The sequence below is a fragment of the Chenopodium album genome, chromosome 24 (assembly GCF_948465745.1).
Source record: "Chenopodium album chromosome 24, dcCheAlbu1.1, whole genome shotgun sequence".
Classification (NCBI taxonomy): Eukaryota; Viridiplantae; Streptophyta; class Magnoliopsida; order Caryophyllales; family Amaranthaceae; genus Chenopodium; species Chenopodium album.
The window spans coordinates 3686426-3703125 of record NC_137857.1 but is presented as its reverse complement, the minus strand read 5'-3'; the positions used below and the strand labels follow the sequence as shown (position 1 = coordinate 3703125).

The 16700-nt window shown below is 36.4% G+C and overlaps 2 protein-coding genes across 3 annotated transcripts; one reads left to right on the top strand and one right to left on the bottom strand.

Moving 5' to 3' along the window:
• Positions 1-2986: 2986 nt before the first annotated feature.
• LOC145612099 (uncharacterized) lies at positions 2987-4258 on the bottom strand. Its single transcript, XM_081667469.1, has 4 exons — positions 4126-4258; positions 3474-3859; positions 3297-3367; positions 2987-3215 (listed from the first exon to the last, which is right to left on the bottom strand). The coding sequence occupies exons 2-4, from the start codon at positions 3845-3847 to the stop codon at positions 3202-3204; spliced, it is 459 nt and encodes a 152-aa protein (XP_081523595.1). The 5' UTR covers positions 3848-3859; positions 4126-4258; the 3' UTR covers positions 2987-3201.
• A 2482-nt stretch (positions 4259-6740) lies between these two features.
• Positions 6741-9142, top strand: LOC145612403 (uncharacterized). Of its 2 annotated transcripts, none has more exons than XM_081667780.1 (4): positions 6741-7493; positions 8215-8578; positions 8695-8765; positions 8841-9142. In XM_081667780.1, the coding sequence occupies exons 2-4, from the start codon at positions 8223-8225 to the stop codon at positions 8852-8854; spliced, it is 441 nt and encodes a 146-aa protein (XP_081523906.1). In that variant the 5' UTR covers positions 6741-7493; positions 8215-8222; the 3' UTR covers positions 8855-9142. The 2 variants fall into 2 exon arrangements, with proteins under 2 accessions (XP_081523906.1, XP_081523905.1); XM_081667779.1 differs by lacking the exon at positions 6741-7493 and adding an exon at positions 7694-8032.
• The last annotated feature ends 7558 nt before the right edge of the window (positions 9143-16700 follow it).

The following is a 16700-nucleotide window of genomic DNA, read 5'->3' as shown; positions in this document are numbered from 1 at the left end:
CTTCCTTTGATCAAAATAAGGTTGTTAAGGCTGAGGCTATCTTGGATGATTAAGTAGAGGAGACAAAAGAACATTGTATGTATTGTTTGAAGTTGAGTTGGCCATGAAAACTATTTAGAAGGGGGCTGAAAGCTGGGGCCTAGGATCGGTGTTGAAATAGCTCAATAGAACATCAGCACAGCTATGTACGTCATGACAGTCCTGCAATTTTTTGACTTGAAGGATTCATGTCAACAAGCATCACTTTGGAGTTTCGACCTTGGCTCTTTCTTATAACTTCTGGTCACTCTAATGTACTTTATCTGTTGATATTTGGTAGGGCTGGTAGGAGAAAGCTATTGATCAATTCTATGTTTACAACAATTTCGGCTTTAATGTCTTAGCTGTTTATTTCACCATTTTGCTGGAACTGTTCCTAAGATAGCTATGATAATCTTCTCATTAATCATTTCAGAGTCAGTTCTGCTTCTCATGCTTATGTAGCAGCTATAAATGCAGGGTCTTGGAGCTGTATGAGTTACTCTATGGTGGACTCAGATTGCGCATATTCTGTCAATAAACATAATTAGGTATACACATTTATTCTTGTATGGTATGAAGAAACAGTTCAAGCATGTGCCTAATTTCTTTGTCACCAATTGGTTGAGCATCTAATCTTCATCTTTATTGGTATTCAACATGTAACCATGATGCCCTTACACTATCTGTGTAAGTGGGACCATTTAGTGGTTTAACGCTCAGTTTGCTGTTGCATCTATCAGGGTACTTGTCAGTTGTCACGATTATTATGGTTTATGGTATCAAGCTCAATGTTTGATTATACCCTTTGATTTCCTTCAGGGATTTCCTATGAAAAATTTGTTATTACAACAAGTCAACAATCCCTTATGTATCTTACTGCAGACAGGGTACCCTAATGAGTCTAAACATTGATATATGCTTCAGAAGAAAGACAATTATGTTTCTTAAGTAACTTGTAACAGGTAGGTTTAATATGAAATTCAAAGTTAGGGTCAAAACTGAAAAGTTGAATTCCTTTGTTTCAAAAACTGCCTGCACTTAGTTTCTATTTTCCCTAAACAACATTATCTTAGATCTCTTCTGTTTCTCTGTAAGGGAATGCTGGCAGTCCTATTCTTAGGAGCACATTGATTTTATGCTTCGAGTATGGGAACTGTACCATTGTCCACAGATCATGAACTCGGTGATTTACCTGTTGTAATACTGAGGATTGGAGGAAGCACCACTGCGGTTTCTAGCTGGTCTGCTAATCTTGTAGACTTTTGGTGAACAAGACCTTTTTAACCTTAAACTGGATTCTTGGCTCTTGAGGTACCTTCCTTCTCACAGAAGCTTTTGTCGGCATTTACTAGTATTTATTTACTTCTTGGTGCTGGAAACCAAAGGGTTGCCAACTTGCCTTATGAAGAGGTGGAGCAAATGTTAGAAAAAGGGCTCAGACTCACTTATGTCATGGGTGTAATGAAGATATTGAAATTTTTAGGCTGGTGAGTTAGTGACTGGGATAATTACCCATGCTTTTGAGTAATTTAAGTTTGATTTCACTAATTGTTGACTGTGAGAACTACCCATGCTTTGGAGTAATTTAAGGTTGATCTCACTATGTTGACTGGGAATTTTGTTTTAAGTAGGTTTCTTTAATTACATGCAACTGTAAATAAGCTAAGATAGGAGGATCAATGCTTGGAATTGTTGATATCAGTTTTATGTCCTGAATTCCATTCTGTTAGGACTTTTGTTTCTGAATATCAGTATTTTATCTCTTCAATTTGATTTTTCCAAGCCTCTACATTCTGTTAATTTTTTGAGCTTCAATATAAAGCTCAGTCACCTTAAGCTTAGACAGGGGGAAAATATCTGTATTTCCCCCCCAAAAAAAAAGAGGATTCGGAAAATGAAAGAAATATGCCACTCTACATCTTCTACTTGTCTCGGGGGAAAATCCTGTATTCAACTTACAATTCTAAATAATATACGCCACTTACTCCTGTATTTCGATGCTAGGTCATTGGCATGGACCATGAGAACACGTAATGCACGCTATGGAATACAGGAATAGATAGCAGGATAGATGACTTTGATTCGTCTTTTCGTTCACATTATCATGAGTTCAATTTAGAAAATGATCATATTGTTTGTTGATTGATTGATTGATCAAATTTGGTTCATGTTAGCCGACCCCACTTTTGGGATTAAGGCTTTGATTGATTGATTGATTGATTGATCATATTGTTTGTTGATTAAACTTTTTGTGGTTTGCAATGCTCAGAAGAAAAAAGAGAAACAGAAGTGGCCAAGTAATGGATTGCAACTTGCAAGTGTGGGCACTGAGTCATCTATTGTGAACTTCCTGTGAAACCAATACTCTTGCGGTAAGTTACGAATTTTTTTGTCACTTCCTTTTCACATTGATTATACCATGTAATATATGAAGTTTGTACTTCTAAGAACCCACAAAATCATTGAAAAGTTCACTCATAAAGTTATATGGGGTAGGAAATAGCATTATACTTTTTGCGGCTTCTTGACCTGTTCATCTGAGTACCATGCATTACATCATTACATATAAGATATATAACTAACACACTAATCCAGATAATTAGGGCTTGGAGGTAAATCTTTATTTTTCCTCATTATTTTGTATATGGTATAAAGTTAGGATATGCGGAATTCATCAAATTTAGCATTGGGAAGTCAGAAAACCAACAGAGGATTGGACCTTTTTTTGAACCCATGCTCTAAAGCGCAGCATCAGGTTCTTATCTGCATGCTGCTACTCTTTCAGATTTTATGCCAAAAGGGGCTCATTAATTATTGCTCTTTTGAAAGGGGAACACATTGGCAGAATGAAGCACACCCTTAGAATTGAATTAGACTTGAGTGATTCCCAGAATTGAATATGTTTTGAGTGAGAGTTGTTAGCCATTGCTTAAACAAGTAGCAGCCAAAAGAGGAGGAATTATACTTATGAGACATGGAAATTTCCTTGCAACCCAGAAAATACCCTTTTTGGGCTTTACTTAATCCTTTCATAGCACTTACAATGACTAAAATTACACTTGAAAGTAGAAGGGATTTTTTTTTTGTTAAAAAAAACCCCAATAATAGGTGCTATGATTCAGGAAAGTTACAATAGAAACTGAAATAAATCACGGAAGCCTCTGTAAAATTATCTATCTCTTACATTGCTCCACCTGCCCAAAGAAAAAACGTTGAGATATGTTTTCTCTTAATTAGTACAAATAAATTTTGCTAGAGGAGATATATGAAATTACCATAATCTCTTGGTAATCTGCACTTGTAGCATTCCATCCTGCATGCATAATTGTGTAAACCACATCCAGGTCTGCAGTCACAAATTCACAATAATGTCATTTTTAGTCATATCACAACTAATGAAGCCTGAGAATAAGACGAACAGTCTTTGTTAGTAAAGAACTAAATTAAATCACCTCATGCAAATCCAGTCTCCAGCCTTCCACCCTGGCATGAGTTGTTGCTGTTGTTGTTCTGAACTATATCCTCCAGCTGCCATCATCATGTCACCAGTTCCATAACCAACACCAACTGTCCCATAATCACATTTGAGGTTTCCACAGCGGAAGCAGCTTGTACGGCTAGCATAATTGTGGGCCCCACAATTCATGGTCTGGCAGTACCAGTCTCCGGCCAAAACCTCTGTCCTACTAGACTTTGTGTTAGCAATGTAATATGGGATATCAGCCTGGCTTCCGTACTTTGGAAAGCTACACTTCTGGCATGATTCTCGCTTCTTGAAGTTTACATGTTGGCATGCACCACACAACCAATCCCCTGGAGAACTCATGTTTGCCTTTATCTGCAGTAACCAACAAGGAAAAAAGGAGTTAAAACATTGTACTTCAGCATTTTTTATTTTTTATATTTACATTAGTTGATTAAGGATTATTGTTTTGTTTTCCGTTTTAGTACATCCTTTTCCTTTTTTTTTTTTTTTTTTTTTTTTGCAGTTGGGGCATGAAGGGTACAAAGTCCTTGAAACTTTATCAGTTTACCTCATAGGTTGAATGATGTAATGCACTAGAGCATTACTTAACTAAGATAGTAAGAGCTCGAGGAACTAACCTGATAAAATTGGAGCTTCAGAAAAAGGAAGAAACTGAAAGCTGTGGTTTATGAGTGTTGATAGCTAGAGAAGTGTTAAAGGTAGTTGGTGGGTATTTGGTCTGTTAAGTGGTGACCCCTTTTATAGTAGTTGAGGAACTTCTTTTTAGGTGGGACCTGAGTATAATGTGCACATCATGCTAGAGGAGTTTTTGCTTTTACAAAGGGTTCCCCTGCTTCACTTGAGTCGTTTCCTTAAAAATGGGATTCCCTGGTATGGGAAGACAATATTAAATTAAAGGATCTATTTCAGGGTTCTGATTAATGAATTGTGCTCCATTTCAGATAGGGGAGCTTATTTTATTAACAGGCAGGTTCATGCACACATCCTTGAATATGGGAGAGACTAGAGAATAGTAAAATGAAGTGTCCTTATTTTTCTTTATTCCCTCTATATTGGATTACCTGATATGTTTACAATATCCAATTCTGCAAGGTGTTATTTGGGGTGGGGGGGCTTAGAGATAAGTTTTCTTAGACAGCTTTTCTGACTCTTTGTGATACAAGACCTAAGCGAAGTTTGATTCTACTAAATACTTCACTTGTTCAAGATTGATTGTTCCATATACTACTACTTCAGGATGACTGAAAAAGTTGTATCGCTATGGCTTATTATTGGACTTTCCAACCTGCCCTTTCTCAAATTCATTAGTAGGAGTATGGGAATGCCCCAACTATTATTGTTAATTTTACAAATTAAAGTTGTTCATGGAGTAAATTTTATGATATATAATAATTTAATTTGGCATGGAGCATGATTTTGTTGTAAAAATGTTGCAGCTGCAGCAACTTATGTCTCTTGTTAATGAAATGGAAGAATCTGGCAGCTGTATGACATGGTGCACGGCTGTTTGGTAATTATATTAGATGTATTAGTTAGTTAGATTTTTCGTAATAAGTTTCTTTTCCATGCAAGGAACATGTTTGTTGTATTCTTAAAATATCCCTTGGAGAGTTCAAGTCAAATTAGGCTTCTAATTGTTTTCTTAATTGGTGGTCATGGTAAAATGGTTTTTATGTGTCCTGAAATTCCATTATTCCAGGCAACCAATTTTAGTTACCTAGTTCATGTAATGATTTTTAAACCAAAGAAAACATTTGATTTTTATTCACAAAAATGAAAGAGATTCCTTGTATACAGTGCTAGCAAATTGGGTAAACAAATCATGTTCATATAGAAACTAAATTACATGTAAGATGGCCACATATAATGAAAATGGACCAGACCGGATTGATTTATGAGTTTCATGTCAAGTTTCTTTCAGTGACTTCGCATATGATGTAAGCCTTGTTGCCATGTTGGGTGAGATATTGCCATTTTCATGCATCATAAGTAGCTAAATGCTTTGCACCGATTGTATGGCTTATTTTGGCAATTAAAATTAAAACTAACTTAGATAGTAAATTCTTTGGTGTTAGAGGAGAATTTCAGATTTTGGCATGAAGATGTGCTTTCCGTTTTTTTTTTTGGAAGGTTGGCAGAGAACGAGAGGTGAGAATAATTCTTCCTCTTGTTGCTCCAATGGAAAAAGACTCAGAAGGGATGTAATTGTCTATATGAAGTATTTTACAACTTAGGCCACTCTCATTGACTATCCTAATTTTTACCTTTGGTTTGGAAAAAAAAAAAAGGAAAGGGATTAGCAATTCTACAATTTGCTATGTTGACACCTCATATTGTCTTACTTGTTTTCTTCCTGTAAAAGCATCCAGGTGCAGTATTGTTAGTCACTTAGTTGTGGAGGCTTATCTAGCAAGGGCATCATTTATGGATTAATAGGGGTTTTTTTCCTGTTTGCAGAACGCGTAGAGAATAGAAAAGAAAAGGCAACAGCGATTTTTGCTGAGTGATTGCTGTCAGGATGGGGATTCTTTTCAGAATTATTGAGGAGCCATATTTGCAATGACCACAGGTGGAGAATAAAAAGTGTAAGAGAGGGCTCATCTGTCTTTAAGGTTTTTCCTTTTAAATCTTCCTTCATGTGAGAATATTCAGCATGCTTGGTAAAAACTTCATGATGAGGATTCCCCCTTATCAAAATTGTGAGTCAACAAAGTAGCAAGCTAAGTGGAAAATCGACATTGTTTGCCATGTGCCATGTCAACTTGTAGTCCTTCGTCTCCCGTGAGGGGTTGATATGGCCTCCATGCTGCCGTTATCGTTTTTATGTTCTGCCACTGCAGTATATTCTCTGTTGCCTTTGAGATATTATTTGATTACTTCATTACTTTCAACACCTTAACCTGTTATTTGATATTAATTTTCTTTACAGCATTTGGTTCATTACTGCTTTATTTTCAATTCTCTAAAAGTAGCTCTTTTTTAAAAAAAATAAAAATAAAAAAATCGATAAATCAGCTGAAATCATCACAGATTGAGTTCATGCAGTAATGCAGTATACTGCATCTAGGTTTCTGTTAAGTTATACTGAAGGGAAACCAGCACCTTTTTTTTCTCTTTCCTTTTGCCTTTTTGGTTGGGGAGATTGATGTTTCTTAGAATATCTCTATATGGTACTTTTTCTTAAGAGTCGTCTAGGAACTAATTGAAAGCCATTTAATGCTGCAAGAAAAGAATAAAAAAGCATCAATTTTTTTCTAGCTTCAGTTTTTGACCCTTAATAAAAAAAAACCACTCAAGGGACAAATTAATTTATAAGTTGTCGCTGTTGGATTTTTATCAATCAAACTCAAAGATAATATCAAGAAAGATATGAGCCTTTGTTCTGTTATTACTTTTAAGTTCAACAGGTGTAGCCCTCGTATTTGGCGGGAAAGCCATGTCAGATTTACACTTTCAGGAATGTAAAACAGCATCCACAATTGACATGAGTTGTCTTTGAATTAATGCACTTAGGGAATCCAAAATTAAGAAAACTGAGGATTTTGTTTTCTTTTCTTGCATTTTGATTTTATTTGCTCAGGATGTGCATAAGATGAAAGAACTGTTTCCACAGAGTTGAAATCTTCTCTTTCTAATATTTTCTTTTCTTGCATTTTGATTTTATTTTGCATTTTGTTTTATGGCATTTTTTTTCATGCCATATAAACCTGATATTTTCACCGGGACTGTATGATGAAACCTGCTTGAAAGACAAACAAATAGGAGTGGAAGTCCCACATTTTGCGTTGATGTCGTGTGCATCAGATTCATACATCGTCTTTTACATGAAAGGATTGAAAGTTTTGAGCTCTAAGTGAAAGCTGTCCCCTTTCAAATAACATCATCCCCTAATAACACCTATGCTAGAGGGGATATTTGATGATTGAAGAGAATAAGAACATAAAATAAACTTTATAGTGCAAGAGGGAATCAGAAAAGATAAAAGGTAATTTTGCTGATCACTTGTTGAGTTTATTATGTTGATTGCTAACATATATGATTACAGACATGCTTTAATTGATTGCTAACATATATGATTACGGACGTGCTTTAATTTATTGCAAATAATTAGAACTTAAAACAGGGGAAAAAAAAAGTGGTTCTGTGAGTAATTCTACTTTTGGAATCCCATTACACGGGTCAATTTTCTGTTCACTTCACAAGTTTCTGTTAACTGCTAACATATATGATTACAGATTATGTTGCTAGTTGTATATCAGTTAAAGCCTTATATTTTATAGGGTTCTGTTTGTAATTGTCAACTTGCGGAATCCCGTTTTTAAGAAGACTGCATGAAAGAGATAGAGGGAACACTGAAGATGATGTTAACATTCATGTTCGTACACAGGAAGCGTGAATTTTTAGTTATAAAAGGGCATCATTGTTTACCGAACTAAATTCATTTCGTATTCCATCTTAATATATCTTGCTCTTTCATTGAAAGTTCCTTCTTCTCAACCATTTCATATTCTTTTATTATCTCAGGTAATCTTTAGAGACTATGAAATTATGAATCATGACTTGCTATATAGAACAATGCTAATTTTTAAACATGAATGACAAAATGCTGAAGTTTCAAAATGTTGACTAATGACAACTGAGTTTTACATTAATGTTCTGTTTCTAACAAAGATTGTTTTCCTTTTTGGGGGTGGGGGTGTTCTTAGGGGAGGAGATGAGCTGGGGAGGAGACTGGATGTGTGGAGCATGCCAGTACATTAACTTCAAGAAGCGAGAGATATGCCAAAGCTGTGGATTTTCCAAGTATGGTGTGCAGGATGATGCCTCACTATATGGACACAACACCGCCACCAACAGGACACAAGTGTTGGCAGGGGACTGGTACTGTCTGTCCATGAACTGTGGGGCCCACAACTATGCTAGCAGGACAAGCTGCTACAGGTGTGGCGCGCAGAAATCTGAATGTGCTCGTGGTTGCTGTGGAGCTAGCAATGTCATGTCCTCCGGTGCAGGGTATGGTTCTGAGGCTACCCCTCCTGGATGGAAAACTGGTGACTGGATTTGCTCTAGGTAAATACTCCATTCTACAGCATTATACATCTGTTAGTCTGTCTATTCAGGCATGTATGGAAATCTCATATTACCAAAGTTTAATTGGTGCGTATATGTCATTTTTGGAAATGCAGACCAGGGTGTGGGATGCACAATTATGCCGGCAGGATGGAGTGCTTCAGCTGCAAGACGCCGAGGAATTTTGGTAAGAAATCTTCCTCTTTGTTTAGGTTACTCTTATGTTTGCAGTTTGTTAAACAACACATTTTTGTTATTGCAGGAGGAATGTACTAAGAGAACTATCAACAAATCTGCTCTCCTTATCGTCGTTTATGAGTCATAATATCGATAATGTAATCAAACTAGCACTAACTAGGAAGTGCTTAGTCCCTGTCTGTAATGAAGCTATATAAAGCTCTTGGTGACTAGCTTGTAATCTGACTTACAAAATTATTATATACGAAGTATGAAGTATTTATATATTATGCTGTGTATTTAGTACGTCTATGTTGCTCATATTCTATGAAGTTTTTTCTGACATGTGTATGTTTCTAGATGTCTTTTACAAACTTTTCAACGTTAAACATTGCAATATTCGAGAATCATTATTCTAGATTCTACATGCGTAACAGGGCAATTGTTCTTCAAAGATACTGACCAAAATTGACAGTGAAGATTTCATGTAACAATGTAACATCACTAATATGCCGTGATTATTTGATTATCTAAATAATTACATTGATTATTAAGTATTAATTTCCTTGGGTTTCCACATGCAACACCACCCTAACGTATATAACAATTTCTATGCAACACCACCGTAACCTTACTAACCCCTGCCAAATTTATCTTCTTTTAAACGAACGGTGCCACATGGCACTCTTCAAAGTATGTGTGATATGTCTCAATGCCACATCATCATCCAAAGTATATGCGATCCTTCAATACATGTAGGTAATATATTTACCTTCTCAACCAACTATTATTAATGTTTTAAATTTAACATAATATTATATATTCATTTCAATTATTATGAAATTAGAGGTAACATAATCCATTTATTTTTCACAAGATTAAATATAAATACAAATGTAAAAAAAAAAAAAAAAAAAAAAAGGTGACATTCGAAACAACGCCCGAAACATTACACACACTAACTATACAAATAGTCGAACATAATTAAGTACACAAACTAGCAACCCGGGGCATCGCTCGGGGTACACACTAGTTCTTTCATTAAATGATTCGAGGAAGTTCACATGTCTTAGGGTTCCATATTGATCTTCATGAGTTTTTTTTTTTTTTTTTTTTTTTGAACATTATAAAAAAAATAAAAACAAATGTTATTTAATAAAATTGGTATGTCACGAAATAATTTCCGTAGTTTTCATTAGAGTATAGCAAGGGTATATATATACAAAATATAATAGGGCTCATGAAATAGGCCCGATAACTATACACTATACACATAAATAGGTCCTAACACCCCCCCTCAAGTTGGAGCATGCAAATCACAAATGCCCAACTTGCCAAGTAAATACAAGAATTGACTTTTACTCAAAGCCTTAGTGAATATATCCGCTAATTGAGCCGTTGTCTTCACATACGACGGACTAATTATACCATCCTGAATCGCATCACGAAGATAATAGCAATCCACCTCAATATGCTTTGTACGCTCATGGAAAACCGGATTCTTCGCAATATACAACGCAGATTGATTATCACAAAACAAACTGATAGCACGGGGATGCGAGACACCCAAACTCAGAAGAAGGGCCTTCAACCATTTCAACTCATCAGTAGTCTTAGACATTGAGCGGAATTCGGCCTCTGAAGAAGACTTGGCCATAGTGTCCTGTTTCTTAGTCTTCCAAGATATAGGAGAAGCACCAAGAAACACCAACCAACCAGAGATAGAACGACGCGACAAGGGACAACTTGCCCAATCTGAATCACACCAACCGGTAATATATAAATCACAATCTGAACGCAAAAGAATACCCTGACCCGGACATCCCTTCAAGTATCGCACTGTACGAAGGGCCGCTTCCCAATGATCCTGCCGCGGGTGTTGCATAAATTGAGATAAAATATGCACCGCGTATGCCAAATCTGGTCTAGTAAAGGACAAATAAATCAGACGACCCACAAGCCGTCGATACTGCTCTAGATCAGAAAAGAAAGAGGACTCTGATTTCGCCAGAGTATGATTTTGCTCAATAGGAGTACCTGCCGGACGAGCACATAGCAAACCAGACTCTACAATGATGTCAAGCGTATATTTCCGTTGGCATAAGAATATGCCTTCCGGACTACGAGCAACCTCAACACCAAGAAAATACTTCAAAACACCCAAATCTTTCATATGAAAACAATCACTCAAGTATGATTTGAATATTGAAATCGCAGAAGAATCATTACCAGAAATTATCAAATCATCAACATATACCAGAACACTAAGTTGAATAGACCCAGATTGCAGAGTAAAAAGAGAATAGTCAGAGTACGATTGCACAAATCCGTATCTTTTCAGAGAGGCGGCCAATTTAGAGTACCAACAACGAGGTGCTTGTCGAAGACCATACAACGACTTCAGAAGACGACACACCAAACCAGATTGAGAACCATAAAACCCAGGGGGAAGCTTCATATAAACTTCCTCATCAAGATCACCATGTAGAAATGCATTGTGGACATCCATCTGATGCAATTCCCAATTCTTTGCAGCAGCGACAACAAGAAAAGCCCGAACAGTGACCATTTTAGCAACGGAAGCAAAAGTCTCGTTGTAATCAATACCCTCAACCTGATGATTACCAAATATAACAAGATGTGCCTTCAATCTCTCGATTGTGCCATCAGAATTAAGCTTGACTTTGTAAACCCATCTGCACCCAAGAGCTTTCTTGCCCGGAGGTAATTTTTCCATTACCCATGTTCCATTATTTTCCAATGCATCAATTTCTTTTTGCATTGCCTCTTTCCACCCCTCATGTTGCATTGCCTCCTTGAAATTACGAGGCTCAACCACCGTATCAACAGCTGCAATAAACACACGGTGTTGCACTGAAAATTTATCACAATTCACAAAATGTGCTAAAGGATAGGGAGTACCTGAGGAGCATGGAGTAGGCGATGAACAATGAGAGATAGATGGACTAGATAGAGAGATAGTGTGTGCCACATAATCCCGGTGCCACCTCGGGGCTTGCCTTGGACGTTGAGCACGGTCCAATACAAGTGTAGAGGAAGTAGAGGGGTCCGGAGCAGCCATGTCAAGGCTGTCCGAACTTGCAGAAGTGGCCGAGGAGACAGCAGTGGGGGCAGGGGACACCACGGGACTGCCGTGGTCATGGGGGGTAGAAGCAGTAGCATGGGGTTGTGAAGAGTTTTCAGGCACAAGAGAACTCTCACCAACCTCTAATACATATTCCAAATCATCAAGAAAATCGTGATCAACACCAACATAGTCATTAGTCACACTCTCGGCACCCATAGTAGAAAAAACCGAATCACCATCTTTCACAAACGGGAATTCATTTTCATGGAATTTAACATCACGAGAAACAAAGATATCACCGGTTTCCAAATCATACAACTTCCAACCCTTCTTGCCATGAGGATAACCCACAAACACACGCTTCCTACTCCTAGGTGCAAATTTGTCACCCTTAGCTTTTTGGTTATGAGCAAAACAAAGACAACCAAACACCCTCAAAACATCAAAATCGGGTTCTTTGTCAAAGAGAATTTCAAATGGGGTTTTATTGGCTAGCAAAGTAGAAGGAGTACGATTAATCAAATAAACCGCCCCAAGGACACACTCACCCCAAAAGTAATCGGCAAATTACCTTGAAACATCAAAGCACGACTCACATTCAATATATGTTGGTGTTTACGCTCTACCCGACCATTTTGAGGTGTGCCAACACAAGAGGTTTGGAAAAGAATGCCATTTTCAGTAAAATATGGGATCATGGGTTTAAACTCTGTGCCATTGTCACTTTGCACACACTTAACATTGACATCAAATTGACACTTAACATAGCAAAGAAAGAGCAAAAAGAAGAATAAAGTTCGGTTTTGTCATTCAATAAATAAACCCAAACACCACGTGAAAAATCATCAACAATCGTCAAGAAATAATGAGCACCACAAGTAGAAGCCGTGTTATATGGTCCCCAAAAATCACAATGTATCATTTCAAGAATACGACTAGCACGACTATCACTATCAGGAAAACTGGCTCGGGTCTGTTTAGCAAGAGGACAAAATTTCACAAGCTTTATGTAAACACTTAGTACCAGTAGTACCTTGAATAGCAGGAAGCAATTTGACAATTTTTTCCGACGGGTGCCCCAAACGACGATGCCACAACTCAAATGTAGAAATATCCGGACCCGGGAGTGCACATACTTTTGGGAGACGCCGGAAATAATATAGTCCATCTATCCGTTCACCACCTCCAATTAAGCTCCCTGAGGATTGATCCTGTATAGCACAAAGAGAATTAGTGAATCGGACAAAGCAATTAGAATCATCAATCAACTTCGACACCGAAATCAAATTGCAATTTAATTGCGGAACAAATAGAACATGTTCAAGAGTAATGCCATCCGCCAAGACAACACGACCCTCCTTAGTAGCCATGGCCTTAGCACCATCGGGAAGACCAACGGGACAAGAGATAATAGAATGAGCATCTTGTAAAAAATTGTCATTGCCGGTAACATGATGGGATGCACAGGTGTCAATAATCCATGAGAATGATAGAGAATCACTAGCCATAGAATTTGTAGGAGGATCAAACACACCCAAGATAGAAGAGGCAGAAGTATTACTAGGATTAGGAAGCCGAGGAAGAGCAGCAGTTATAGAAGTAGCAGCGGCCGCGGGGTGGGGTCGCGGGATTTCCCCGCGGCTTGGCAGAACAGCCTGTGGTGTACCAGCACCCGCGGGATTACCCCACGACCTGGCAGGGGTGGCGACAGAGAAACGGCAGGCTTTGCGGCTGGCAGATGGGGCGAAGAAGAGACGCCAGAATCAGTCATCACCGGAGAAGAAGATCGCCGGCGAGACCCATATTTGTCCAGCCACCACTCGGGTAGGCCATGGACGAGAAAACAACCAGCAATATCATGTCCCGAGCGATTGCAGTGGGTACAATGTAATTGGGACTTAGCATGTCGCATTAATTCAGCAGATAAGGAAGAGGAAGAGCACCCACCATTCACCATTGTGGATCAAGAAGTAGAAGCAGAGATGCAGCGCACACCCCAAGCAAATCAACCAACAAAAATATCTAGTAGAATTAGGAATAAACCCAAAAATTCGAACAGGAATCGCAGATAATTAGAGTAGAATTGGTAGAAATTGCAGCAAATTAGGGTCGAAATTGCAGCAAAATAGGGTCGAAATTTCAGTTAAAAAAAATCAGTAATTCAGCAATTTAGAGTAGAAATTCAGATTAAAAAATTCAGAAAATTAGGGATTAGAATGTAGAAATTTAGGGATTAGAATTTGATTGGCTCCGATACCATGTCACGAAATAATTTCCGTAGTTTTCATTAAAGTATAGCAAGGGTATATATACAAAATATAATAGGGCTCATGAGATAGGCCCGATAACTATACACTATACACATAAATAGGTCCTAACATGAAGTCATATTATAATAGAAATATATTTTACCAAGCAACTTTTTATATTTTACGCATACTCCATATTAGATAAATAAAATTTCGAACATTAAAGTTATATTTAAAGAGACGGGATGAAGTGTCAATTATGTAAATATATATACATATATTCAAGTACCTTGTCTATTTCTGGCATGTTTGCATATTATTCACTACAAATACTCATATATATGTAGCTATTAGCTCGTTCATGTTAAATGACAATGCAAATATACTCTTTTTTTTTTTCAAATTATTTATTCAAATGTGGAAAATAACAAATTGATTAGCTAGAACAAAATCAAACGATTTAAGGAGGGACTAGGTGAGAAAAAGCCATGCCTTTTGGTATCCTTGTCTAAAGTTATACTAAGAGCTTTAGGGAGCACAATCTTAAATGAAATATGGAGTATTGATTTACGTCTTGATTACTTGATTAGCAAGCTAGTCTGTGGCACGATTGCCTTCTTATGTACACACATGACTTTAATATTCAATACGAGCTCTCTGTCATGGAATGACAATAAGATGTACACAAATCGCCTCCTCCAAGTTCTTCATTACTTTTGTAAGATTTGCACGCAAGTTAATTAAATTATCAATCTTTGGATCATATAAACTGAATTATAAATTTTTGGATCACGCAGATTAATGCCAGTGAATCACTGGATTCATTACGTGATGAAATAGTTATCAGCTAATTGTATGGTGCGCCACACATAAAAGCAAAATATTTCTTAAGGTTGGACATTTATTTGGCTGTTCTTGAGTTTATTAAATTTTGGAGCTTGTGCATGTACGCATGCAAAGCAATAGTGCTATATATGATTTTGCTCAGTAATTGGATTCTTGCCTGGATTTTGATTTTAAAAACATAATTTGTGCTCGATTATATGATAACCAAAGCATTAATCATGTGCTTGTTAAATGACCTTTTAGGCAATATGTATGCAATAATTTGTTGCTGGCGTTTGAGTTTTGAGTATTCATTGATTTATTGAAAATAAAGTCGGTTATTTCTCTTAAAAATTAATATGAATTGATTCTATATACTCGCTCTATAGTTGTTTTTTTTGTCTTTTCACTCACCTTAAAAAGAAAAACTGTTACAAGAAAAAAGAGGCGGGGATTTAGTGGAAAGTGGATCCCATTTTTAACTTTTAAATAGGGAAGAAAAATTTGTATAACTACTTATAAAACAGTCAATACGTACTTCATCAAACAAGCGAAGTGAACCAGCAAACAATCAACAGTGGATTGTCAAACAAACTGAAGAACACGTGAATATTGACTACCCGACTACAATGATCATAACATGTGATCTAATTCAATGAAGCGAAATAGATCAATCTAGTCCATCTTAAAGATGGCTAACTATATTAATAATGGACCACCATTATTATTTATCCTCAACAGAAAGATTCAAGGAATCCCTAGATTCACTTTCAAAGGCAATTATTATCTCTTTCGTCTATTCTATAGTGCAATAATTTATATACACTTTAAGAATCAGAAACTCATGAATAAATTGAACAATAATTCATTTCAGAATCTGATGCTTTGCCCTCAAAGCTAAGATATATAACAGCTAGCTATTTTGTGATCTCACTGGTGGGTCAAATTATATCTTAGATTTCATTCTCTTTTTTATTACTCGTCGACGAATAATGGAACAGAAAAAAATTTAGGTCAAAATTGTGTCAAATTACTATCAAAATATTATCACAATTTTTTTAGGATTCTGGGGAACATTTTATTGGAAAGTATCTCATTTTAGTTTTTGAAAGTGTCTTGTGACTCATTTTATGTCTCCCAATAGCGCGAAAATTTATAGAAAAAATTAAAAATAAAATTACTTCGTAGCATATAACGACTCTTAAGAAGAGGAATTCCGAATTCTACAATATATGATGGCTTTCCAAAAAAATTCTGGCCAAAGGAATAATATTATTTACTTCTCATGCAATTTATAACTTGGAAATAAAAGAGTGGAAGATAAATTTTCTTTAATGAGACAAAATGATTGGCAAAAAAATGAAACAAAATTAATTAGAGTTTAATTTCTAATTACTTTTCTCAAAAGTTTCAAGGGAAAAAAAGAATTTATCCTATTGTGAGCATAGAATAATGTATCTCTAATATCATATGAAAGTAGTGCAATTTCTTGGGTTTGTATGAAAATTAATAATGCATATGACACACTTGGTTTTTACTAGTTTTTCAATATAATGCTTGCACACTATTACTTAGTATAAATTTCAACTACCACTCTTCGTTCATATCTTGGTCTGGACCACAATCATGTGTTTCATATGTATTGACTAAGTGGAGTTTGAGTTTCCATATCAATGGAGCAAACTAGTATTATTAATAGTTCTTTATTAAAATAAAAGTGTTGCAATTAATTGATAAATACAGTTAAAAAGAAATTGTTCATTCATTCATTTTATTTTTTCTT

Excerpts from the sequence above, each read along its gene's own strand:
- LOC145612099 (XM_081667469.1), bottom strand. The coding sequence starts at position 3,847 with ATGAGTTCTCCAGGGGATTGGTTGTGTGGTGCATGCCAACATGTAAAC. Across the intron at positions 3,368-3,473 it reads GGAGACTGGATTTGCATGAG|ACCTGGATGTGGTTTACACA; the intron begins GTGATTTAATTT and ends TTGTGACTGCAG.
- LOC145612403 (XM_081667780.1), top strand. The coding sequence starts at position 8,223 with ATGAGCTGGGGAGGAGACTGGATGTGTGGAGCATGCCAGTACATTAAC. Across the intron at positions 8,579-8,694 it reads GGTGACTGGATTTGCTCTAG|ACCAGGGTGTGGGATGCACA; the intron begins GTAAATACTCCA and ends TTGGAAATGCAG.